Source organism: Engystomops pustulosus, chromosome 3, assembly GCF_040894005.1.
Source record: "Engystomops pustulosus chromosome 3, aEngPut4.maternal, whole genome shotgun sequence".
NCBI classification, from domain to species: Eukaryota; Metazoa; Chordata; class Amphibia; order Anura; family Leptodactylidae; genus Engystomops; species Engystomops pustulosus.
In genome coordinates, this window is record NC_092413.1 from 16,706,010 (window position 1) to 16,732,935 (window position 26,926).

At 47.0% G+C, this 26,926-nt stretch overlaps 1 protein-coding gene across 1 annotated transcript in view; it reads left to right on the forward strand.

Moving 5' to 3' along the window:
* The window catches only part of PTPN14 (protein tyrosine phosphatase non-receptor type 14), an 82,707-nt gene that overhangs the window by 29,584 nt on the left and 26,197 nt on the right, over nucleotides 1-26,926 (forward strand). Inside the window, exons 4-8 of the mRNA XM_072140133.1 lie at nucleotides 16,086-16,183; nucleotides 16,476-16,543; nucleotides 22,643-22,713; nucleotides 24,601-24,688; nucleotides 24,875-24,963. Coding sequence (XP_071996234.1) covers nucleotides 16,086-16,183; nucleotides 16,476-16,543; nucleotides 22,643-22,713; nucleotides 24,601-24,688; nucleotides 24,875-24,963 — 414 coding nt within the window. The remainder of the gene's footprint in view (nucleotides 1-16,085; nucleotides 16,184-16,475; nucleotides 16,544-22,642; nucleotides 22,714-24,600; nucleotides 24,689-24,874; nucleotides 24,964-26,926) is intronic.

Genomic DNA, 26,926 nt, shown 5'->3' on the forward strand with positions numbered 1-26,926 from the left:
TACATAACTTTGGTTTAACTTAAACTTTCCAAAATTTGGCATGGTTCCTACAAGAGAGCTGTGCTTGGCTTCTTTTTTGCAGCATGTCGAAGGTATATGCCAGATATAACAATTGTATGGCATATAATGTGCCTTAAACACAAGCAAAGTGTCCAAGAGTCCAGTGTATTTGAGGAGCCTCATAGCTCAATGTGTAATTGTTTGATCCCATGACTTCTCAGAAGACACATTCAAGTACACGGCGTAGGGCTGCAGTACCAAATGCAACCACACGGAAGAGGGGGCGCTGTGTTTGGTGCCAAATCCTTTTCACTTGCGCTTGATTTAGGACTGTCTGGATCATCCATTCTCAATCCATACCAGGTCAACATCTGCAAAGAGTTTGTATGTTCTATCCAAGTTTGTGTGGGTTTCCTCTGGGTCCTCCCGTTTCCGCCCACACTCCAAAACATACTGGTAGGTTGATTAGATTGTGAGCCCCATTGGGACAGGGACCAATTTGGCAAGTTCTGTGCAGCGCTGCGGAATCTGTGTGCGCTATATAAATAAAGAATTAATATTAATTCTAAAAAGGAACCTTCCTTCCTTAAAGGGGTAGCCCACCTCACAATGTGGTGATATATTGCTTCAAAATGGTCGGAATCTAACTTAAGCGACCCCTTTTCTTTTTAGGGAATAATTTCCTGCTGGCACTTTGCATACAACACACGTCGTCATACATTGTATAGTGGCCAGGCTTGGTATTGCACTCCACCCCATTCACTATAATTCAACTAAAGCTGTATTTGTACGAATACTAATCTCCGACGCCAATTTCTGTAAAACCCCTTTAATTTGATTATCTGTCATCCTTAACGTATTGTGCTTTTCTTTTTTTTTTTTTTTTGCTTTTTGTTTTCCTTGTTTTTTGTTTTTTTTTTGTTCTTTTTATAAAACCTTGAAGAATAACATATAAGAATCTCGATTTATCTTGTTATAATAAGCCAGAATAGACAATTTTTCTGTCGCTACTTTGCAGTAACAATACTGGGACGCCTCCTCCGCTGCATTCCTGCGCCGCTGACCTTGGTGGATTCTTCTGTAGACCTTGAGATGTGTATTTGTTGCATTGTTATCGTTGTGATGTTTACGTCTTTCCTGAAGCGGCTCATATATTCTCTGAATAATGTTAACTGAAAAGGTCAGTCGGAATAATGTCCAGGAGCGCCAACGTGTTACACAAGCGTCAGCAGCTACTATCTGCGATCCACCGGAACACCTAGACGGGCAACAATGGTGTGTCCAGGTGCATGCTGGGAAATTAACAACAGGACTTTAGTGGCAGCTGCTGGTAAGAGTTTGTGAGCATTAGTAGCGACCGTCAACGGTGGTCTGCAAGCAGTCTGTCGACTTTGGATGAAAGTCCTGGTGCAACCTGGAAGTTAACAATTAGCACCAAGCATTAACATTTATGTAATGGCACATTACTTTCCGAGGTTTTGGGACCCCTAAAATCGCAGCACGTCTTTGTAAAGCCGGGTTTTACGGTTGTAAACCCTTTTACTTTACAGCTGATGGTTGTCAAGTTTACAGAGGGGAAAGATGGTTTCTATTTGCTTTGGACCCCCAGGTCATGCACCTTTTGCATAGCCAAGCCAAGATCCGTATACCTTACTTCGCTGTGCATGCTGTGAACATCATTAGGCACAGTTAAAGGGGTTGGCCACTAATGACAAATTTTACGGCGGATGGAGGGGCTGAGCATACAGGAATAATAATAATATAATAATTCTTTATGTATATAGCGCATACAGATTACGCAGCGCTGTACAGAGTTTGCCAAATTGGCCCCTGTCTTAATTGGGGCTCACAATCTAATCAACCTACCAGTATGTTTTTGAGTGTGGGAGGAAACCGGAGGACACCCACACAAACAAGGAGAGAACATACAAACTCTTTGCAGATGTTGACCTGGTTGGGACTTGAACCCAGGACCCCAGCGCTGCAAGGCAGAAGTGCTAACCACTCAGCCACCATGCTGCCCAGAATAGCTTCCTCTTTTATGTGAAATCTTCCCCAAAATCAGGGAAATATGACAACTCTTCTCATTTTCACATGATGTGAGTCAAATTTAGTAGTTGCAGAGGGAGTGTCAATTCAGAAGCCCCCATCATTGGCTCCATAGTACCTAGAAACATGATGCTATTGTCATATTAAAGATGAGACTCCATCTTTCGGATCCCATCAGGCTTATGGTTCTCTGAGCTACAGAATGGACAGACAGTTAAAAAATGGTTGGAAACTGGATCTTTATCTGTAGTTTGTATTCCCATCTATGTCTCGTTGCCTGTATGTCCAGTTCTGTAGCTCACAGAACCACGTGTGATCTGAAAGATGAGATTCTAATCTTGAATATGACCCAAAAAGCTTGTTTCTAGCTGTTACGTAACAGAAAATAAGGACTTCTAAAGTGACACTACTCCTGCAACCACTAAACTTGACTCATCTCGTGTGTAAATGAGGTGCAAAGAGTCATGTTTGCCAGAATTTGGAGGAGATTTTCTATAGGTAAACGAGGGAGATTTCACATTTAAAAAGGGAATTTTAGCAAGTACATGTGGGGGGGCTAGTAGTTTAGTGGGGTAAACCTGGAGACGGGTCATATTTAAAGGGGTTTTCTGTGTAAATACAATAGGGGAGGGGACAAATGTCTGATAACAGAGGGTTTGACATGTCAGATCTTGATCACTGTATCCCAAGTGACCCCTGACTGGCCACCGATGCATAATATCCCTGGGACACGCCCCCCCCCCCCCCCCCTCAGCTATCAGCCAACCGGAAAGCCCCTTTAATTCGGGACTGGCTGGGGTTTAGTATATATAATGTTGAGTCTTTTGGGACATTGTATGAGATCACTGTTCGTGTTTATTATACTTTCTACCGACCGCAAAGTGAACAGTCGTATCCGTGTGACGGGTAGGAGGGGGCGGCGGGGGGCGCCATGGTCCCCCTCTTCTTTTTATAGGTTGTGTTGGTGTTTTGCATGCACTAATTCTCCTGGTATTTGGGATTAGCCCTGATTAAATTATAGGTTGTGTGTCGGGGGAATGCATTGTGCTGCTGAACTGGAGTCCTCTCCCTGTAATTTTGGGTAATGAATGCAGAAGTCCCAGGCTGCAGAGCGAGGATTCAGGTTGCAGCTTGTGTCCCCCTCTGCTGCCAGCGTGCCGCTACCGGCCTCACATTGCAGACTTCATGAGTAAAGTTTATTTTTAACAAATAGTGGCCTTTTAGGGTGAAAACCCACAGAGTTCCTTCCCTGCAAAGGCAAACAGTGAGATTCCAGGCTGACGGCTGCAGATATCCAATGTTTATTCTGTGATGCTGGATGATTGGTATTAAAAGGGCAAAATCACCGAGAGGAGGGGAGAAAAGCTGGCAAGACCTTCTACACCAAGGAGACTTACTGCTTAATGTTTAGTGTAAGCTAAGGAGGTGTTCACACTTAACTTGCAGTAATTCTATGATGATTACTGATTTGAGTCAGTGCAGCTCTGGAGTGTAATACAGGATGTAACTCAGGATCAGGACAGGATAAGTAATGTCATGTATGTACACAGTGACTGCACCAGCAGCAGAATAGTGAGTGCAGCTCTGGGGTATAATGCAGGATGTAACTCAGGATCAGTACAGGGTAAGTAATGTCATGTATGTACACAGTGACTGCACCAGCAGCAGAATAGTGAGTGTAGCTCTGGAGTATAATACAGGATGTAACTCAGGATCAGTACAGGATAAGTAATGTCATGTATGTACACAGTGACTGCACCAGCAGGAGAATAGTGAGTGCAGCTCTGGGGTATAATACAGGATGTAACTCAGGATCAGTACAGGATAAGTAATGTCATGTATGTACACAGTGACTGCACCAGCAGCAGAATAGTGAGTGCAGCTCTGGAGTATAATACAGGATGTAACTCAGGATCAGTACAGGATAAGTAATGTCATGTATGTACACAGTGACTGCACCAGCAGCAGAATAGTGAGTGCAGCTCTGGGGTATAATACAGGATGTAACTCAGGATCAGTACAGGATAAGTAATGTCATGTATGTACACAGTGACTACACCAGCAGCAGAATAGTGAGTGCAGCTCTGGTGTATAATACAGGATGTAACTCAGGATCAGTACAGGATAAGTAATGTCATGTATGTACACAGTGACTGCACCAGCAGCAGAATAGTGAGTGCAGCTCTGGGGTATAATACAGGATGTAACTCAGGATCAGTACAGGATAAGTAATGTCATGTATGTACACAGTGACTGCACCAGCAGCAGAATAGTGAGTGTAGCTCTGGAGTATAATACAGGATGTAACTCAGGATCAGTACAGGATAAGTAATGTCATGTATGTACACAGTGACTGCACCAGCAGCAGAATAGTGAGTGCAGCTCTGGGGTATAATACAGGATGTAACTCGGGATCAGTACAGGATAAGTAATGTCATGTATGTACACAGTGACTGCACCAGCAGCAGAATAGTGAGTACAGCTCTGGAGTATAATACAGGATGTAACTCAGGATCAGTACAGGATAAGTAATGTCATGTATGTACACAGTGACTGCACCAGCAGAATAGTGAGTGCAGCTCTGGAGTATAATACAGGATGTAACTCAGGATCAGTACAGGATAAGTAATGTCATGTATGTACACAGTGACTACACCAGCAGAATAGTGAGTGCAGCTCTGGAGTATAATACAGGATGTAACTCAGGATCAGTACAGGATAAGTAATAATTTTGCACTCATATGTTACTTTATGTCTGTGAGATGGGTTTTAATGTAATGTGGACACTCGTCAGAGGTTGATGAGATAATTGCTGCAGTAATCGCACGTACCAGCACCACTCCAGGCATCCATGGAATCTGATACAGCCTGGCGCGCTTTTCACAATTTCCGTGGGAGCTACCAGGAATGTTGGCATCAGGAGGGAGGAGGACTGGACCTTACACTGGCTAAATCGTATTTCACAGTTCAGGAGCTTGAGGATTCGGCTAGTCTTTATGAAATCACACTTACCTTATCAACACCGCATCAGACAGTATTAATGGCATTACAAGACGACTTACCTGCGCTCTAGATTGCGTAAAAAATACAGTCCTTATTAATGCAATACCAGGACTTGTAGTGTACTTATTGTCCATAAAATCCTGTATTATACCCCAGAGCTGCACTCACTATTCTGCTGCTGGTGCAGTCACTGTGTACATACATGACATTACTTATCCTGTACTGATCCTGAGTTACATCCTGTATTATACTCCAGAGCTGCACTCACTATTCTGCTGGTGCAGTCACTGTGTACATACATGACATTACTTATCCTGTACTGATCCTGAGTTACATCCTGTATTATACTCCACAGCTGCACTCACTATTCTGCTGCTGGTGCAGTCACTGTGTACATACATGACATTACTTATCCTGTACTGATCCTGAGTTACATCCTGTATTATACTCCAGAGCTGCACTCACTATTCTGCTGCTGGTGCAGTCACTGTGTAGATACATGACATTACTTATCCTGTACTGATCCTGAGTTACATCCTGTATTATACTCCAGAGCAGCACTCACTATTCTGCTGCTGGTGCAGTCACTGTGTACATACATGACATGACTTATCCTGTACTGATCCTGAGTTACATCCTGTATTATACCCCAGAGCTGCACTCACTATTCTGCTGCTGGTGCAATCACTGTGTACATACATGACATTACTTATCCTGCACTGATCCTGAGTTACATCCTGTAAATCTTTTATTTTATATAAAAGTGAAAAACATAACAATAATAAACATAAATAAAGCCATAACTTCTGGCAAAAGAATTACAAAAGAACAAATATAAACGAAAATAAACTTACAAAACCTCCTGGCCCAGCCACACACACACCACACACTCAGCATGAAAACAGACAAAACCTTCACCCAGTCCCACCACCTAATTTTTTTTTATATCAAAATACACAGCAAAATACACATAAATAAATAAACAATAAATAAACACAGAAATAACAATGAATATAACGGAAATAACATTAATAACAATAAATAACATAAAATATAACTAACTAAATCCCACGCCCATCACCCTCCCCCCCCCCAGACACTGGTCTAACGTCCAAAGTCCGCGCTATATAGTCCAGACCAGTGCCCAGGATCGTACAGTCCAAGTCCCGTCCACCCCCCTCCCAACCTAACACCCTAACACCAACACCCCAAAACCAACCTATATACACACAAGAACTATAACTACATATAACTATATACACACTGTACACAAGATACAAACACATTAAACATATCAACATATATCAAAACCACATAAAGCCCAGGTTCGGCACCTGCAAGCCCTACATCACTATAACCTCAGATACAAAACAAAAATCTACAGTGTCAGCATCAGCCCAACACCAGGAGCGGAGATGACAGACTAAGGGACACTAAAGGAGAACCCCCTCCAAAGGAGAGAGGCCCTCCCCGTGCCCAGCCCCTCATACTCCAGGGAGCGCACCTTCACCAGGTCACCCAGAATGTTCCTAACCACCTCATCCACCGGGAGGATTTTACGCTGCGTCGATACTAAGCACCGTGCGTTCCACGTGTGGTACCTGACCACTAGGCTAACTAGGAATAACGTGCAGCGGTCCCGGCCACCCAGGCCTCTGAATGCTCCATAGGCCCACTCCGCATAGGAGAGACCGGCCAACCCGGGCCAATGGATGGAAGCGCCCACCCGGTTGTACACCTCTGTGTTAAAGGGGCACTGAAGCAGGAAGTGGTCCATGCTCTCCAGCAGACCACCGCACTCCTCCCGGGGACAACCCCTTTCCTCAGAGCTCCTACACTTCAGATTGTCCCTCACACACAGCTTTCCATGGAAGCAGCGCCAAGTCACGTCCCAAAACTTCAAGGGGATCCGGATAGAATTCAATAAACTCAAACCCACCCCCAGATCCCGACTTGGGCAATCCCTGAGGGCCAGAGGCTTCTGGAAATGGGTCAACAGAACCCTCTTGTCAAGGACTTTCCTCGACATGGTCCTGATCTCCCACATTCCCAGACCCCACCGGCGAATCACCTTCAGAACCGGGGCAGCGTAAGCCGGAAGATGCCCATGCGGTGTACGGAGATCCTTCACTTGCCCTCCTGTCTCCCATTCCTGGAAGAAAGGCCTAAACCATCCCCTGCAGGAGTATACCCACGGAGGAGCCCTCTCTTTCCAGAGGTTTGCTACATTGATCTTAAGAAAGGTATTCACTAGGAACACCACAGGGTTGACCATACACAACCCTCCTTGTCTCCTCGTGCGGTAAGTAACCTCCCTCTTGATTAGGTTCAGCCTATTCCCCCATAACAGCTGGAAGAACAGACTGTAGACCCGAGTCCAGAGGGGTTCTGGCAACATGCACACACTGCCCAGATAAATCAGCAATGGGAGCAGGTAAGTTTTGATCAGGTTAACCCTTTCTCTGAGGGTCAAAGACCAACCCTTCCACTGGTCCACCCTCTGAGCGGCGATCTTAAGCCTGCCGTCCCAGTTTTGCATGGGGTAATCCCCCTGGCCAAATTCGATGCCGAGAACTTTGGCAGAGTCCTGGGGCCCTGGAAGAGTGTCCGGGAGATCAAAGCCTGGACCTCCCTCTCCCAGCCAGAGACTCTCACACTTATCCCGGTTCATCTTGGACCCAGAAGCCTCTGAGTAGCGGTCAACCTCTGACATCACCCATTGCGCCTCCCCTCTCGAGGACACAAAAACGGTGACATCATCGGCATACGCTACCACCCTTAGAGTGGCTTCTGGTGCCGCCTGGTCCATCCCGACTCCCACCAACGGCCCACGATCAACCCTCCTAAGGAATGGGTCAATCGCGAACACGTATAAAAGTGGGCTCAGAGGACAACCCTGGCGAACACCAGACCCAACCTCAAAAGAGCGGCCAATCCAACCGTTCACAAGCGGGAAACTCTCTGCCCCTGCATACAAAACCTTTAGCCAATTGACAAACTCCCCCGGCAGGCCATACCTCAGAAGGACAGACCAGAGGTACTCGTGGTTAACCCGATCAAACGCTTTTGCCTGATCCAAGGACAGCAAGTACCCCTTCCAGTTACCAGCCCTGCCCTGCTCCACTGCCTCCCGGACACAAAGCACAGCACTAAATGTACTGCGGCCTGGAACAGAGCAGTGCTGGGTCCCCGAAAGGAGCCGGGGCGCAAACTGCACCAGCCGATTAAACAGCACCTTTGCCAAAACCTTTCTGTCCGTATTGAGAAGCGCTATGGGACGCCAGTTCTCAATACGAGATCGGTCCTTACCCTTTGACAGGATGATCAGGGCAGACCTCCTCATTGACTTCGGCAGAGCGCCCGAGGAAAGACACTCATTGAATACCTCAGTCAAGAGGGGAACCAAGGCGTCCTTAAAGGTCTTATAAAACTCAGATGTTAAGCCATCCGGACCCGGTGATTTCTTGAGGGCGAGCCCTTCAATCGCCAGGCTGACTTCCTCTTCCCTGATCATCTCTGTCAAAACATCAAGAGAGGGGTCTACTCCTGGCTCAGGGACAGCTTCAGCCAGGAAATCCGACATCACATCCCGATCTAGATCCTTCCTGCCCAAGAGGTGTGAGTAGAAGGATCTGACGACCTCCAGAATCCCTGATCTGGACCTTTTCAGGGATCCCGTACTGTCAACCAGTCCTGTGACAACTTTACCATTCACTGACATCTTGCAGTTTCTGTAAGGGTCGGGCGAGCGGTATTTCCCGTAATCCCTCTCAAAAACCAAAGATGCGTGTCTATCGTACTGACACCTCTTCAGCAAGGATTTCACTCTGGAGATGTCCTCACGACTACCCCCAGTCGAGACGAGATGCTCGAGTTTCCTCCTCAGGCCCTGATACAGGCGGTACCTGTCCAGGCTCCTGAGGCTCGAGAGCTGGCGGAAGAATCTCGCCACCCTTTTCTTGAGCATCTCCCACCACTCTGACTTACTGCTACAAAGGCCCAGCAATGGTACCTGGCTCTGAAGAAAGTCCTCAAAGGATTGTCTTATCTCCGCTTCCTCCAGGAGGGACGAATTGAGCTTCCAGTAGCCTCTTCCCATCCGGGGGGTCTCTGTAACATTCAGAGAAAACAAAATTAGACAGTGATCGGAGAATTCCACCTCAACAACGGACACTGCTGAAGAGATGGCTTCCTCCTTTAAATAAAACCTGTCTATTCTAGACCTACAGCTACCCCTATAATAGGTGAACCCCGTGTGACCTGGGGTGTGCCGGATGTGGACATCCACCAGGCGAGCCTCACTGGCTATGCTATTAAGAGCGACGCTATCATAAGTCAGCTTGTCTCTGGAACCTCCCCTATCCTGGGACCTCGTGACAGCATTGAAGTCCCCTCCAAAGACCACCTGCCGACTTGTAAAAAGGTAGGGCTTGATCCTCATAAAGAGACACTTCCTGTCCCACTTGGACTGGGGACCATAGATGTTAATTAGGCGAAGTTCTTGTCCCTTCATGAGGACATCCAGGATCAGGCACCTCCCCATTTCTAACTCAATAACTCGTCGGCATTCTACCAGTGCGGTAAAAAGGACCGCCACTCCGCTATACGGCTCGGCCGCAAGAGACCAATAGGAAGGCCCGTGTCTCCATTCCCTCTTAGCTTTAAACACGGCCGCCAAATCTGGCAGCCTGGTCTCCTGCAAAAATAAAATGTCGGCTTCAACACGGCCGAGAAAATCAAAGGCCGCAAATCTAGCCGCATCAGACTTAATGCTGGCGACATTAATGGACGCCAGCGTCAACGGAGTGGGCGCCGCCATCATGAGTGATTGAGTTAGACGGCTTTTTTCTTTCCATTTCCCTTCCCCCGACTCTCCTCTGAAGATGATGCCTTTTCCCTTTTACCATCAGAATTGGGGCAACTTCTTTTTAACGAAATTGAGGTGTCCATGTTATTACTGGCCCCCAAGGACCCACCCGGACCACCCTCTCCTTCGTCCTTGTCTCCTGGCTCTGAGTCAGTCTCCCACTCTGAGGACCCAGCATCCCCAGAGGATAGAGACTCGGCGCCCCCTGCAGGCTGCTCCGCCGCCACCTCCAGAACCCCACCCTCAGCCTCTCCTTCCGAGGAGGCGATCTCATCGAGGGTGAGGAACCGGTTGGAAAGCTCAACCAGAGGGGAGGAAGTTTTCCCTTCCTTAGGTACCTTAGATAGGCCGCGTTTTTTCTTTTTCTGCTTGCGCTTATTTTCTAGCCAAATCCTGTTATCCTCATCCATACTCTCATAATGGGAGGACGTGGAGGACATGGCACCTTTCTCGCGCTCCATCCTCCTGACCTCCTCATCCAACTCATCATCCCTCAGGGCCTCAGTAGCATGACCAGCCTCTGAGGAAGGACCAAGGGTCACCCCAGCAACCTGAGGCTTCCCCAGTTCTCTCCCTTTTTGTCTGGCTTCAAGCCGCCTCAACTGAGAAGGTGACTTATTCTTACTTTTCTTCACAGGCCCCTCAGCTCCTCCACCTCTGCTGGTACCTTCCCCAGCAGAAGCAACCTCATGGCTCTCCTCCACTGGGGTCACAACCGCATTGGCAAAGGAGCGAGGACAACGGCTGAAAGGGTGACCGAGCTCACCACACAGGTTACACCTAATGTCCTTACAGGATGCAGCGAGATGACCTAGCCCACCACACAAAGCGCACTTCTGCACTTGGCAGCTGGCGCTAAAGTGGGTGGGGTCACCGCACCTGTGACAGACCTTCGGCTGCCCCTGGTAGAAAATCAGGATTCTGTCCCGCCCAAGAAAGGCTGAAGAAGGAATGTGGGCGACTGTGCCGCCTGAACACTTCAACTTCATCATGAAGGTCCAGGCCCCAGACCAAATGCCAAATTCATCGCGGTTTTTCTGAGGTACCTGAACTACTTCGCCATAACGACTTAGCCACGTCATGATGTCCATGCAAGAAAGTGACTCGTTACGGGTCAAAACGGTCACTTTCTTGACTGCGTTTTGGCGAGACACTGCTTGCACAGCAAAGTCTCGCCATGCGGGCTCGTTCTTTGCCAGCTCATAATTCGACCAGAAGAGCTCTAAGCCCTCCGGCCGAACAAAGCTGACATCGAACTCCGGAGTACCATAAGGATGTATCAGGGCAAAGATGTCACTAGCCCTGAAGTTCATCTTCAGGAGGAGCTCCACCACCCTTGACCTGGGTGGGCATGCGTCACTGCCCCTCCAGCGAAGACGAACCACATTCCTACGGGCAGCTCCGGGCCCACTTGTGGGTAAAGACCATACAGTCTCTCCCCCCCTTTTCTCTTGGAAGGCTGCCAGGCCATGCCTGTCTGTCCAGAAGGACAGATCAACATCTCTCCCCTCTACATTGATTGACTTTTCCCCTCTCCTGAGAGCCTCCAGAAGACGCCTTTGCAAAACGCTGTTCCCAGAGCCAGGAGACAAGGAGTTAACCCCACTTGCCCCAGCGGTGACACTCGCATAGCTCCTTATGGGAGCGGCCACCACTGGGGGTGCAGATGGTCCAGCACGCACACCAGGATCACCCCCCTCAGCACCATTCACCACCCCAACATTCACCACACTATGTACAATACTGCCTCGCTTCCTTGCATCACTCACACCAGCTGGGCCAGGAGGACCTGGGGTTGCCTCGGCGTCACTGGACACTGGGGGTAGAGCCACCTCCATAGCTGATACAGCCTGAGAAGAGGCAGCTCCAACCCCGATCTTACTTGTGCCCTCTGCCTCATTGGCATTAACCCCTTGTTGACCAGCTGTTTTAATGTTTGAGCACCGCTGCTCGCTAGATGCATGAGGTCTCTTTTCTTTATGAAGTCCGGACAGTCTCTTGTTACCATCTCCTGGGTCAGATGATCCAATGCAAAATAAAACTTTTCCTGCGCCCTTTCCTGCAGGCTGCACAGGACGCTTGGGAGGCGCCGCACTACAAGCCCCAGCAGCCCCATCACACTGCCGCTGCTTACCGGAGCAAGCAACAGCCACAGCGCTAGGGGCCACAGGAGCCACCGCCACTGCCCCTGGCACAGGGCCACCCCCCCCACCCACTGGGGGGCAGCGCACAGTACCAGGACCTGCTGGATCGCCCTCACTGTCCGGCCTTTCGGCCGATGCCTTCCCTGCACCATCCTTGCTACTACAAACAAGGCTGGTGCTCTGCACCATGATGGAACGTGGCTTTGCACTCTCCCCGCACCCTGGCACCGAGTCCACTGCAGGATTCGTGCTGGGCTGGGTAACGGGGCCTACACGACAGGCTGGCACTGCTGCCCGCCCGGAGGGAACAGGGAGGGGACGAAACACCAGATTCACCTCCTGAGACGCCTTGGTCTTCTTGGCTCTCTTCTTTCTCTTTAGGTCGTCATCCGGGATCTCATCGCCGAAGGAGAAGTTTTGGAGGTGAACTGGGGACTCAAGCTGACGGATCTGAGCCATTAGCGCCCCCCCCTGGCCGCTGTCATCACTTTCCTCCTCCAGGTTGGCAGAGCCGCAGCCTGATGGTAATGGCGCTTGCTCTGCAGGCAGCCTGTCGTGCGAGGCCTGCTGGTGTTGGTGCAGGCCACCAGACGGACACGGCAGGTCTTCCTCATCCTCCTCATCATCGCCATCGCCTTCATCCGCCTGGATCTGAAGCCCCTTCAGCTTTCTCAGCTTCTCCTGGCGCATGTCATTAAATCTGGCGTCATTCTCCAGCTTTTCCCTGAACGGACCGCTGTGCTCCCGGATCAACCGTCGTTTTTCCTGCAGAGCGGTGACCTCGGCTTTTAGTCTGTCAATGGTGTTAAGATGATCAGACTTTTTCTTCTGTGTAGCCACCCCCGCTAGGGCCAAGGTCTCCCTTATCTCCTCCTGGAGCCTATTCATCGCCTTGCCAGCTTCCTCGTACTCACGGAGGTGCTCAGCAATCCGGGAGCCATAGATGGTAGCAGACTCCCGGGCCTTTAGGTGTCCCCATGCTTTTTGCACACCTCCGTGAGCACCCAGCTTTCCAGCTGAACCACCCAACTTTCCCGCACAGTCACTCAGCTTTCCAGGAGGAGCACTCAGGCTGATGTTACTTGCCTTGATCTTCTGTGTTCCGGAGACCTTGCGGCTTCCCTGGGTCTTGGGGGTGGCAGCCGAGGTCACATCGCTGCGTCCTTGGGTTCGGGCAGATCTTCTCACCCCCTCCATGTTGGCCGGTATCTGGCTTTTCCTGCCCCCCGCCGGCCTGGTCCGGGAGGCAGAAGCCTGGGATTTTCCTGGCTCACTCATCCCAGAAAACCCACTCCCTCCCTGGGGAGGAGAGAGCAGGCCTGGGTGGATTGGTCTTCCACCAGGTGGTGCAGGAGCTCAGTCACAAACAACCACACCCGTCAGCAGTTCACAGCAGAATGAGATTGCACGAGCTATTCTGCTGCTGGTGCAGTCACTGTGTACATACATGACATTACTTATCCTGTACTGATCCTGAGTTACATCCTGTATTATACTCCAGAGCTGCACTCACTATTCTGCTGCTGGTGCAGTCACTGTGTACATACATGACATTACTTATCCTGTACTGATCCTAGGTTACATCCTGTATTATACCCCAGAGCTGCACTCACTATTCTGCTGCTGGTGCAGTCACTGTGTACATACATGACATTACTTATCCTGTACTGATCCTGAGTTACATCCTGTATTATACACCAGAGCTGCACTCACTATTCTGCTGCTGGTGCAATCACTGTGTACATACATGACATTACTTATCCTGCACTGATCCTGAGTTACATCCTGTATTATACCCCAGAGCTGCACTCACTATTCTGCTGCTGGTGCAGTCACTGTGTACATACATGACATTACTTATCCTGTACTGATCCTGAGTTACATCCTGTATTATACCCCAGAGCTGCACTCACTATTCTGCTGCTGGTGCAGTCACTGTGTACATACATGACATTACTTACCCTGTCCTCCAAGTGTAGATATATTTTATATATGAGCGTATAATTACTAGGATATAAGATCTGAGCCCTTTCGCTCTTTACACTTCATGTTTCTATTCTATTTTATTCCTCTGTTTTCTACAGTAATTAAGTGACAGATTTTTCGTAAAACATGTTCTGTTCTGAAAATAGAAATCACATGATCGCGGCTGAAGATCCTGTCCTTGTTCTTATTAAAAGCTTTGGGTCTGATCTCTGGAGGGTAACACACAAGATGTCTCTCTATTGGCTTCATTATCTCTATAATTCAGAGCGTCACGGGCCGCACATCGCTCATGGCCAGTAGTTTGGGGCAGATGCCTCGTGCATTGCTTTACTTATTTGTCCGGAATTCCCAAAACTTGAGGACGGAGGCTCCTTTAGCACCACGATTCCTGTGTTAGATGGTCACATAGATGATCCGCTCAACAGATCATACAAGACAGGGCCGATTCTAGCATATTTGCTGCCTGAGGCGAATATTAAAATGCTGTAAGCTCTTGTGTCACCCCCTCATCCTCATAGACTGTAAGCTCTTGTGTCACCCCCTCATCCTCATAGACTGTAAGCTCTTGTGTCTCCCCCTCATCCTCATAGACTGTAAGCTCTTGTGTCACCCCCTCATCCTCATAGACTGTAAGCTCTTGTGTCACCCCCTCATCCTCATAGACTGTAAGCTCTTGTGTCACCCCCTCATCCTCATAGACTGTAAGCTCTTGTGTCACCCCCTCATCCTCATAGACTGTAAGCTCTTGTGTCACCCCGTCCTCCTCATAGACTGTAAGCTCTTGTGTCACCCCCTCATCCTCATAGACTGTAAGCTCTTGTGTCCCCCCTCATCCTCATAGACTGTAAGCTCTTGTGTCACCCCTCATCCTCATAGACTGTAAGCCCTTGTGTCACCCCTCATCCTCATAGACTGTAAGCTCTTGTGTCACCCCCTCATCCTCATAGACTGTAAGCTCTTGTGTCACCCCCTCATCCTCATAGACTGTAAGCTCTTGTGTCACCCCGTCCTCCTCATAGACTGTAAGCTCTTGTGTCACCCCCTCATCCTCATAGACTGTAAGCTCTTGTGTCCCCCCTCATCCTCATAGACTGTAAGCTCTTGTGTCACCCCCTCATCCTCATAGACTGTAAGCTCTTGTGCCCCCTCATCCTCATAGACTGTAAGCTCTTGTGTCACCCCTCATCCTCATAGACTGTAAGCCCTTGTGTCACCCCCCTCATCCTCATAGACTGTAAGCTCTTGTGTCACCCCCTCATCCTCATAGACTGTAAGCTCTTGTGTCACCCCCTCATCCTCATAGACTGTAAGCTCTTGTGTCACCCCCCCCCCCTATCCTCATAGACTGTAAGCTCTTGTATCACCCCCCATCCTCATAGACTGTAAGCTCTTGTGTCACCCCTCATCCTCATAGACTGTAAGCCCTTGTGTCACCCCCCTCATCCTCATAGACTGTAAGCTCTTGTGTCACCCCCTCATCCTCATAGACTGTAAGCTCTTGTGTCACCCCCTCATCCTCATAGACTGTAAGCTCTTGTGTCACCCCCCCCCCATCCTCATAGACTGTAAGCTCTTGTATCACCCCCCATCCTCATAGACTGTAAGCTCTTGTGCCCCCTCATCCTCATAGACTGTAAGCTCTTGTGTCACCCCTCATCCTCATAGACTGTAAGCCCTTGTGTCACCCCCCTCATCCTCATAGACTGTAAGCTCTTGTGTCACCCCCTCATCCTCATAGACTGTAAGCTCTTGTGTCACCCCCTCATCCTCATAGACTGTAAGCTCTTGTGTCACCCCCTCATCCTCATAGACTGTAAGCTCTTGTGTCACCCCCTCATCCTCATAGACTGTAAGCTCTTGTGTTATTATTATTATTATTATTATTATTATTATTATTATTATTATTATTATTATTATTATTTTATTATTATTGGGTCTCTTATTATATAGTGATCATACTGTAGACTGCCCCCTGTTGGTGAAATAGCATTTTAAGTGATTCTCTAACCTTTTGATCACATGACTTTGTCTTGTAGATACCAGTATTACCTCCAGTTACGGAAGGATGTCCTCGAAGGACGCTTGCGCTGTGCTGTGGATCAGTACATCAGACTAGCTGCGCTAGCTGTGCAAGGTAATTTGGGCTAAATTTGGGATTTTAACCTCCTATTACCCTTATGAGTGTCTGGTCACTGGGTCTGGGGTGTGGGTCCAAATATCCCCCAGTGCTTCATGCCGGATAAATATGGGGAACAGTTCTGTTATGTTTGGGGTATAAAGGAATAATAAAGTTTTAATGTGATTATTCATTTTTTCTTTATTGGTTTCTGTTGCTTGTGTAGTTTTATTCGTCCTGTTGCCGCGGCTTTACGTTGCGAATACTTTGCTGTTTGTGATACTAAACCTGGACTTGTTTTGTCTTGCAGCGGAATTTAAGGATTATAATCCATTTGAGACACATGACTTCCTCGGCGAGTACATGCTGTTTCCTGCGGTATGTTTGCAGTATGTATGGATACGTGTATACGAGTCTATAGACCTTGGTGTATATATAATATATTTTATATAAAGTCAAGTTGTAGAAGCTTGTTACACCTACAGTGCAAATGTCTTTCTGCTATCTCTAAGCGATTGCATTACATTATAATTTTATGTAATAACTTACCTTGCACCCTGACAGAATCCTCTGTGTAGTCCCAGGGGTTGGGCTGTGGTTTGGATGCATTGAAAAAAAAAAAAGTGACTTGTCTGTGCTGCAGACTGCTCAGCTCTCAGCCCCCACCTTTATGCTCCTCTACAGCTAGGAGGAGCTAGCTGTACAGGAGCATGTACCGTATATACTCGTGTATAAGCCAAGTTTTTCAGCACAAAAAATGTGCTGAAAAACGTCCCCTCGGCTTATACACGAGTCAATACTACCAAAAATTAATTAAAAATGGACTAAAAAAATAATAAACTTATATACTCACCCTCCGGTGGCCCCGATGCGCAGCGCTGCTCCCCCGATGTCATCGCGGCTCCTCTTCTGGCTTCCCGGCTCCTCTTCTGGCTTCCCGGCTGCTTTTCTTGCTTCAGCGTGCTGGGCGCCGCCATTGTTCTTCTCGCGGGCGGCGCCTAGTATGACGTCAGATGCGGCGCGTCATACTAGGCGCCGCCCGGGAAAGAACAATGGCGGTGCCATTGAAGCAAGAAAAGCAGCCGGGAAGCCAGAAGAGGAGCCGCGATGACATCGGGGGAGCAGCGCTGCGCATCGGGGCCACCGGAGGGTGAGTATATAAGTTTATTTTTTTATTCTGGGCTGTGCTGTATACTACTAGGGGCAGGCTGGGGCAGGCTGTATACTTCTGGGGGCAGTGCTGTATACTTCTGGGGGCAGTGCTGTATATTATAGGGGGCTGGCTGGCTATATACTGGGGGGGTCTGTGACCAATGCATTTCCCACCCTCGGCTTATACTCGAGTCAATAGGTTTTCCCAGTTTTTGGTGGTAAAATTAGGGGTCTCGGCTTATACTTGGGTCGGCTTATACTCGAGTATATATGGTATCTCATCACATGAAACCACAGCAGCCTCCATGTGGGATGGGGAGGAGTAGATGTCCGTGGAGGCTGCTGTGATTTCATGTGATGAGATATGTGCATAGTGTAAAGTTTGCTAATATTACGAGGCTAAAGGACCTCCCCCTAGTCACGTGACATGCTGAGAAGAGGCATGTGACATGGGGAGGAGTAGATGAGAGGGTCCGGATGAGCAGGACACGCCCCCTCTGATGCTATTTGTTGGGATCTAAGGGAAAAAACTTTTAGCTATAAGAAGGGTGTCAGTAAGTTAATAGGACTCTATAGGAACCTGTCATTAACTTTGGCATCACAAAACTGTGTAGCAGCTCCCTGTACAAGGAGTAGACGGGAGCACCCATCCCTAGACCCAAAAATACAGAAAAAAGCAGGAGTTTTTATCATTTTATGAAGCGGTAAGCCAGAGACTGATTTACGTAACATACAACCTATCGAGGGGGGGGACGAGGAGAGAAAAATGTAAAACGTGTCCTAACAATTGTGCGTAATCTGCTCGTGCTTACTAGGACCTGCGAGCTCTACAGGCAGGTAAGGTCAGCTATCTAATGCTACTGTATTCACAAGTCAAGATGTTTATCTAATGAACTGACCTCCTAGAGCACATCCATACAGCCCCTACTTAAGAACACCCGACTTACAGACGACCCCTAGTTACAAACCGACCAAAACTAATTGGTAATATACTATATTTTAGCCCCAGGCTACAATGATCAGCTGTAACAGCTACAATGATAAAATATACAGTTCCGACTTACATACAAATTCAACTTAAGAACAAACCTACAGAACCTATCTTGTACAGGGACTGCCTGTACTTATATACAGCCTCTAAAGTCCCTTGAAATTAGGAACAAATATTTAAAAAAAATTAAATAAATAACTAGGTGTATGCAGCCTCTTCGCAGACCATGTGTCTCCATAGTTACAGACTACAAACAAACCTTGTGTAGTCTGATCTGCTCATATTTCACTCTACTAACCTAAAGAAAGAAGGAAAAGGCGACGTATGGAAGGGAGTAACACATGACTGTGGGTAAGACTACACAGTGGGGCACATTTACTAAGGGTCCGCAGCCGCGAATCCGTCGGGTTTTTCCCGAATATTTCCGCTTTGCACTGTATTTCACGGGATTGTGGCGCACGCGATCGATTTTTGGCGCAATCGCCAAAAAAACGCCGAATTTAAAAAGCCATTTGTGTCGCAAGATCAAGCACTCACATACACCAGAAAAAAGCAGGTGAACTCCGGCGGACCTCGGCACAGCAGGGACACCTGGTGAATATCGGCGCACGGACCTTAGTGAATCCCAGCAGAACCCGAATTGGCGCCGGAGAACCTGCCGCTGGATCGCGACTGGACCGGGTAAGTAAATGTGCCCCAATGTTTCTTTGTAGTCTGTAACCATGGAGACGTATAGGTCTGTCCCCGAGCTGTAGGCACTAGATATTTTTTAACTCTTTTTGCAATGTTGGTTCTGAATTATTATTATTTTTGTTGTATGATGTTTATGGCCAATTTCAGAATATACTTGCAGAGAAACTTTTGACAAGTATTATGTGCTGGGATAGAAGGCGTCACACACTCGGCCCCGTGACCCTCCGTGGTTAATGCGTCCAGACCGGAGCCTATGGCTGTGAGTTGTCGCTGATTTTCCCATCAAAGGACTTGTCTGTCTCAGGGTTAATGTCCCATAATCTGGATAATCGGACAAAAGGCACCTGATGTAGGAAATTCCAAGATGTCTCTTGTTTACAAAGTAGTTTATGTATTTTGGTAGTGACCTGGTCACCCAATAACTACAAAGAGCTGATCATAAGACCTTCAGTAAGGAAGAGTTTCTCTAGCGGCTTACTAACTATAATTCAAATGATGCCTGCAGATTGTACATAGTGTCCTATCTGCTCAGCTCCTCCTGCTCTATAACATGCTGCCTGCAGATAGGATACTATGTACAATCTGCTCAGCTCCTCCTCTATAACATGCTGCCTGCAGATAGGACACTATGTACAATCTGCTCAGCTCCTCTTGCTCTATAACATGCTGCCTGCAGATAGGACACAATGTACAATCTGCTCATCTCTTCCTGCTCTATAACATGCTGCCTGCAGATAGGACACAATGTACAATTTGCTCAGCTCATCCTGCTCTATAACATGCTGCCTGCAGATAGGACACTATGTACAATTTGCTCAGCTCCTCCTGCTCTATAACATGCTGCATGCAGATAGGACACTATGTACAATCTGCTCATCTCTTCCTGCTCTATAACATGCCTGAAGATTGTATATATTCTTTGATCCTGCGTTGCAGAAACTTCCTTTGCAAAGTTTTGTCTCATGGACACTATGGACACCTATGGGACAAAGGAGCATACAATCTATTCTGGCAAATTCTACATCAAAAGCCATTGAATTAGCCCCAAACCCTTGGCTTCCTGCCACATATTCTACAGTACACAAAGATGAGAATATATAAGCTTATAAGCTTAGAAGAGGCACAGGGAGCGCATTTGAATCTGCAAAATTCCTTTCCTTTTATTATTCCTTTAATTTTTTATATAGCGCACACAGATTACTCAGCGCTGCATAGAGTTTCCCAAATCGGTCCCTGTCCCCAATGAGGCTCACAATCTAATCAACCTACCAGTATGTTTACCAGTATGGGGCTCAACCTACCAGTATGTTTTGGAATGTGGGAAGAAACCGGAAGACCTGGAGGAAACCCACGGAGAGAACATACAAACTCTTTGCAGATGTTGACCCTGGGACTTGAAACCAGGTCCCCAGCACTGCAAGGCTGTAATGCTAACCACTGAGCCACCCTGCTGCTAGGCTGTAATGCTAACCACTGAGCCACCCTGCTGCTAGGCTGTAATGCTAACCACCGAGCCATTGTGCTGCTAGGCTGTAATGCTAACCACTGAGCCACTGTGCCCCCCTATAAATGAGCTACATAACATAAATGACAGGCTCTGATCCTGCAGGAAATGCTGTAAGATTTCTGCTCTGAAGCCTGCTGAATTGTGAATGCTGCTCTGGAGTATAATGCAGCCTGTGATTTTGGATCCATACAAGATTAGAAATGAATGCGGAAGCCTTAGTTTGGTCCTACGAGCCCCGTCCTACCTCCCTTGGTCCATTAGCTTTGGATGCAGTAGATCATTAGGTTTGGATACACGACTTTGCCGATTATTTTATTTTTTTCTTCTTCTCCGGCAAGTTGCGTTCTGCATGTCGCCGCTGTACAGACTTGTATCCTTCTGCTTATCTCTGGATACCTCTCCCTGGTGCATATTTGTGTGACAGAAGAAACAAATAGTATGTGCAGGGCCTCAGGGGAAGGACTGTAGAGTTGTGCTCAGCACAATACCCATGGCCCCGGGCCTTGTTTTTCTCTCCAGCCTCCCGTCACACTGTGGTCTTGTCGTGTTGCATTCCTTGTGTGTTTTATTGCTCAATCTGTCAGCCATACTTGGCAGAACTTCAGAGGATCTATTCAAGGCTAGTCAAGCGGAGGTGTGTTCCTCGGATGGGGAACAGCAGAGAACGTCTGTGGTGGAGTAGAAGTCCTTCAAGTCAAGGTTGACCTTGGTGGATCCTTCAGGATGGACGTCATGGAGCCCTGGGTTATCATCGATTAATGTAACGCCATCAATGTCTGCATCACGAGACCTTCTTCAGGTCATTGATTTACATCGGAAGACGTTGACCTCCGTTTATGATCGCGTCTGATTTGCGCCAATTATCTTGGATGGTCTACACAATTCTTGCTTCTACACGTGGTACTGGAATCCATATATGAGGCAAGAAGACGTCTCTCGGACTCCCTGAGCCTGAACCTAACTCTGAATATATTTTATGCCCAGGGGTGCACCAGCTATGAGGCGATTCCATTCAGAAATTTGGCACTGGAACCAAACCCCATTCAGAAAATACAGCACCAGCACCATACTTTACAACTTTTGGGCTGGAGAAAGAGGGACAGAAAGTCCCACCCTTTTTTCTTAAACCCCACCCATTGTCCCACCCCCAAACAGTATAATATTGTTCCCAAATAGTATAATGCCCCTTCCTGTGGTCAGCATATAATACCCCCTCTTTTATTTTAACCTCCTTTTCCTTTTGTTCCCCCCACTTTTATTTATCTCCCAAAACTTTTGTATAATCCCCGAGCTTTCTGTACTCCTGCCACCCTTCCCTCTATTCCTCATATTGTGGTCCCCTGTCCTCTCTCATATTGTGGTCCCCTGTCCTCCTCTAATAATGTGGCCCCATCCCCTCTTATTGTGGCCATCTGTCATCTCCTGTTCCTGGGTATTAAAAAAATAAACTTTGCTACTTACCTTTGCCTTGTTCCCCCGCAGTCTTGCTTCTCTTCTCCCAGTGCTCTGTTAAATGAAGGAGGAGAGGGGTAGGGCCAGCAAGAGCTGATCCCACCTCCTGGTTTCTGCTTTGCACTTCTACTGTGTCAGGACAGGGACCAGAAGGTGTGACATGACGGGTTATTTTCCCAACTGCCTGGGACGATGGGACAGCATCGAAATGAGAATGTCCCGCTGAATTTGGGACGGTTGACAGCCATGCCGGAACTTAGCTCTATTTTTAAATACAGCACCATAACTGAGCTCCACATATAAATTTTGCAACAGAACCAAGCTCTTTACAGTAATACAGCACCATGACTGAGTTCAGTATATAAATATAGCAACAGAACCAAGCTCATTACAGTAATACATCACTATAACTCAGTTCAGAAGTACAGTATCATAACTGGGTTCAGTTTATAAATACAGCACCAGAACCATGAGTGTTAGGACCACAGATGTGTCTTTAAGAACAGTGCTCACTTTTAGCAATAACTTTTTGATAACTTGAGGAAATTTTTTGGTCATGAATGACCAAACGAGATTGTGTGTGTGTGTGTGTGTGTTTATATGATGGCGGTATTATTTTAGTGAACCTCTCATAAATCTGTTATCACTTTGGATCATGGTCTGTGGTTTTCTTTTTTTAAAGGGCTGGAGCCAAGACAAAGCTCTGCTGGAGGATTTACTTCACAAAGTGGCCTTGGAACATAACGCTCTTAGGTGAGACTCAGGGCTCCGATGTTATGACTTCTGTCTGATCGTCTATTGTAGCAGATGTTTAAGAAAGGAAGGATCAGGCATGTCACAGTGCAGCATGCCCGATCCTTGGTTCCCGTGGGACATGTGCTGCGTTCAGGAATTGAAGGACATTAATGACCATATAAATACTTGTATTCCCCAGAATGTTATACGTCTTTTCTTAGAACTGTGCAATGTTCTGTTCCTCTAAAATCTATGAATAAATTAACAGGATGTTACCATCACTGATTGGACAGTATTGGACTGTCCGGCTGGTGGTCACACCCACTTGTCAATTTCTTCATTGTTTTATAGGAGGAATAACAGGAACGCCACCAGCTAGAGTTAGGAGGAGAGAAGATCCAGAAAAGTTACTACTCCAAAAAAGACGGCATTAAGTCAACCCCAGCAGCCGAGTGCTGTGCCGCATTCTGGGGGATGTAACTTTCCTAATATTAAAGGGATTGTCCACTTTCAGTAAATAATTGATATTTTTGTGTATGGAAAAGTTATACAATTTTTTTTTATTATACTTCCGGTATTAATTCCTCATGGTTTTCTAGATCTCTGCTTGCTGTCACTCAGCTGGAAGCTTTATTGTTTACTTCCTGTGGATAAACCCTTGGTCATGTGATGTCACACAGGTACACAGCTCACTATGGTAATCGGAACTGAGTACTATAACTGCATCTGTGTGACATTACATGACCAGGGATATAATGAGCCATACACCTGTGTGACATCACATGACCGGGGATATAACGAGACGTGCACCTGTGTGACATCACATGACCAGGGATATAATGAGCTGCACACCTGTGTGACATCACATGACCGGGGATATAACGAGACGTGCACCTGTGTGACATCACATGACCGGGGATATAATGAGCCGTGCACCTGTGTGACATCACATGACCGGGGATATAACGAGACGTGCACCTGTGTGACATCACACGACCAGGGATATAATGAGCTGCACAACTGTGTGACATCACATGACCAGGGGTATAAAGAGCCGTGCACCTGTGTGACATTACATGACCAGGGGTATAATGAGCTGTGCACCTGTGTGACATCACATGTCCAGGGATATAATGAGCAATGCACCTGTGTGACATCACATGTCCAGGGATATAATGAGCTGCGCACCTGTGACATCACTTGACCAGGGATATAACGAGCCGTGCACCTGTGTGACATCACATGACCAGGGATATAACGAGCCGTGCAACTGTGTGACATTACATGACCAGGGATATAACGAGCCGTGCAACTGTGTGACATTACATGACCAGGGATATAACGAGCCGTGCACCTGTGTGACATCACATGGCCAGGGATATAACGAGCCGTGCACCTGTGTGACATCACATGATCAGGGATATAACGAGCCGAGCACCTGTGTGACATCACATGACCAGGGATATAACAAGCCATGCACCTGTGTGACATCACATGACCAGGGATATAATGAGCCGTGCACCTGTGTGACATCACATGACCAGGGATATAACAAGCCATGCACCTGTGTGACATCACATGACCAGGGACCGGTGTTTACCTACAGGAAGTAAACAATGAAGCTTCCAGTTGAGTGACCGCAAGCAGAGATCTAGAAAACAGCGAGGAATCGATACAGAAAGTGTATTGGAAAATTGTATAACCTTTAATCAAACAAACAATATCAATCGTTTACTGAAAGAGAACAAAACCCCTTTAATACTATATATAAGTTACATCCCCCAATGTCCATTGCCATATATTAGGCTGCTGCTGTATATTTTCATGTATTATCCTAGTGCGCCATTCTCCTATGACGTATATACTGTTCGTGGTCATAGCTCTTCTATTTTCTATACATTCTAGTGGAATTCCTCAGGAAGAAGCTGAAATCCATTATATAAAAGAAGTGGAGCACTTGGATGGATACGGGCAGGAGTGTTTCCATGTAAAGGTATGTAGATGGGGAAAAATGTGACGTGACTCGATGCTGCCACCTGTCAGTCACTGGTTGTAGTACATGCCATAAAAATTGACGCGTCTTCTTAGTTTGACTTGGTTCATTACCATAGAATTTCCTATATAACATATTGTGAAGCCCTGCCTCTTACTTACTATACACTTATATTTTGGCTCGTAGGACAGTCATGGCAATGACATCAACCTCTGGATTTTCTTCATGGGGATTTTTACCGGGGACAGTCTTGGAAAAGCGACAGCATCTTACAGGTAATCCTAAATACAGGTTATATAGACCCGTTCATGCACTGGACGTAGCTATTGTCCTGCAGGGGGCGTTATTCTCGCTTCCAATCAAAGTTAGTACTGCCCCTTAAAAGAAAACTAGACTGCAGTAACACAGCTCAGCCACTACAGGGAGGACGGAGCTGTTCTGTGTTGATTCCCATCCTGCAGCCTAATTTCTGTGACCCCCCTCCACAATATTTAACATTGACCCATTCCGGATGGTCATCCATCTATAGAATCATGAAATCCCCTTTAAGTGAGTTATTTACCATTGTACATGCGCTGACGATACGTTTCACACATTAACAGACATAGGAGAGGAAATGTAGCATAAAGATAAGGCCACATTGATGGAACTTTTCAGCTACTGAACCTCTAGGGTGATGCGATGTGTGTTGTGTAGATATTTTGTTTGTTGCTCTTTGGATTCAACCTCTACCCATTGCATGGCTTAAAAGGAACCCATCCCCAGTTTTTACCCCTCTAAATTACCAGCCTTATTAGGTAGAGTATGAAATTTCCTTTGTAGAATTCCCTCTTTCGTGTAAAATCTCACCTATTTACCAAAATCTCCTCCAAAGTCTGACAAATATGACTCTTCTCACCTCATTTTCACATGAGATGAGTCAAGTTTAGTGGTTGCATAGGGAGCGTCACTTCTGCCCCTAGCTTTATGTATAGCATCTAGAAACGTGCTGCTGGTGTCATATCAAAGATAAGAATCTCATCTTTTAGGTGTCAAAGAGCATATAGTTCAGTGAGCTACAGAAATGGACAAAGAGGCAGTTAAATAATAGGCGAGAACTGGATCTTTATCTGCCGCTTACTTTCCAACTATGTCCATAGCCGCTTGTATCTGCGGTTCTGTACCTCACAAAGCCATAAGCTTGAAAGGTGTGAAAAATAAGATTCTTATCTTTAAAATGACTTGAAATCACATTTTTAGGTGCTATAGAACATAAAATGGAGGCTTCCGAATTGACACTTCCCCTGCAACCTATAAACTTGACTCCTCTCATGTGAAAATGACCTGAGAAGAGTCATATTTGCCTGACTTTATATAGGTAAATGGATAAGATTTAGCATAAAAGACTGAATTCTAGGGAGAACATTTCATCCCCTACCTGAGAGGGCTAGTAATTTGGTGGGGTTGAACCTGCTGACCGGTTCCCTTTAAGAATTTGCAAGTTTTTTTTGCAATGTTAAATCTGCATCCTACATCTTGTCCTTTATATGTATATCCATGCGCCTCTGCTTCATAAGACGAGGCATAGTGCGAAAATAACCAAAAATCTACTCAAATATCCACCATAATAGTAACAATATGTCATTGACTAGAACGTTCTTTCCCCATCGGAGCAATGACTCGGATACAATACACGGCTTATAGGTTTTCCATGTCTCTCGCGGGTACAATGTTCCCGCGGAGCCCCTGAGGTTCCTATAGGATCACATACACCCAAGTGTAGTAGATGCGGTCCTGTTGTTTCTTGCTGACTCCAAATATCTTTATAATTTGCAGTCGGGGACGCGTTTCGCCTCATTAACCCTACAATGGCTCCGGCTTACAGTGAGGCCCTACGGATCCATCCCCCCCCCCCCCCCCCCGAGCGTCCATGTAAAGTAATATCGGCAATTACTCTGCAGATGGACTATGTAATACGCTCCCTGGGAGCCTAGTGGATGTGTAGGGCCTCGGAGGGCTGTAGGAGAAGCGTTCCCCGGACGCCCCTTTATCTGCATACAGCGAGAACACGGGTATTTTTCCCGTAATCTTCCCCCCACAATGTGGATGAATGTCCTGACACGGTCTGCTGGAGATATGTTTCAGCCGCGCAGAGATGAATAGCATCCTAATGGTAATCTGTCCTGTGAGCCCTGCCAAGCTGGAGGCTGGACGGGGAGAGATAGCGCTGGCGTGACTCCGGAATGTCGGAATGTGAGT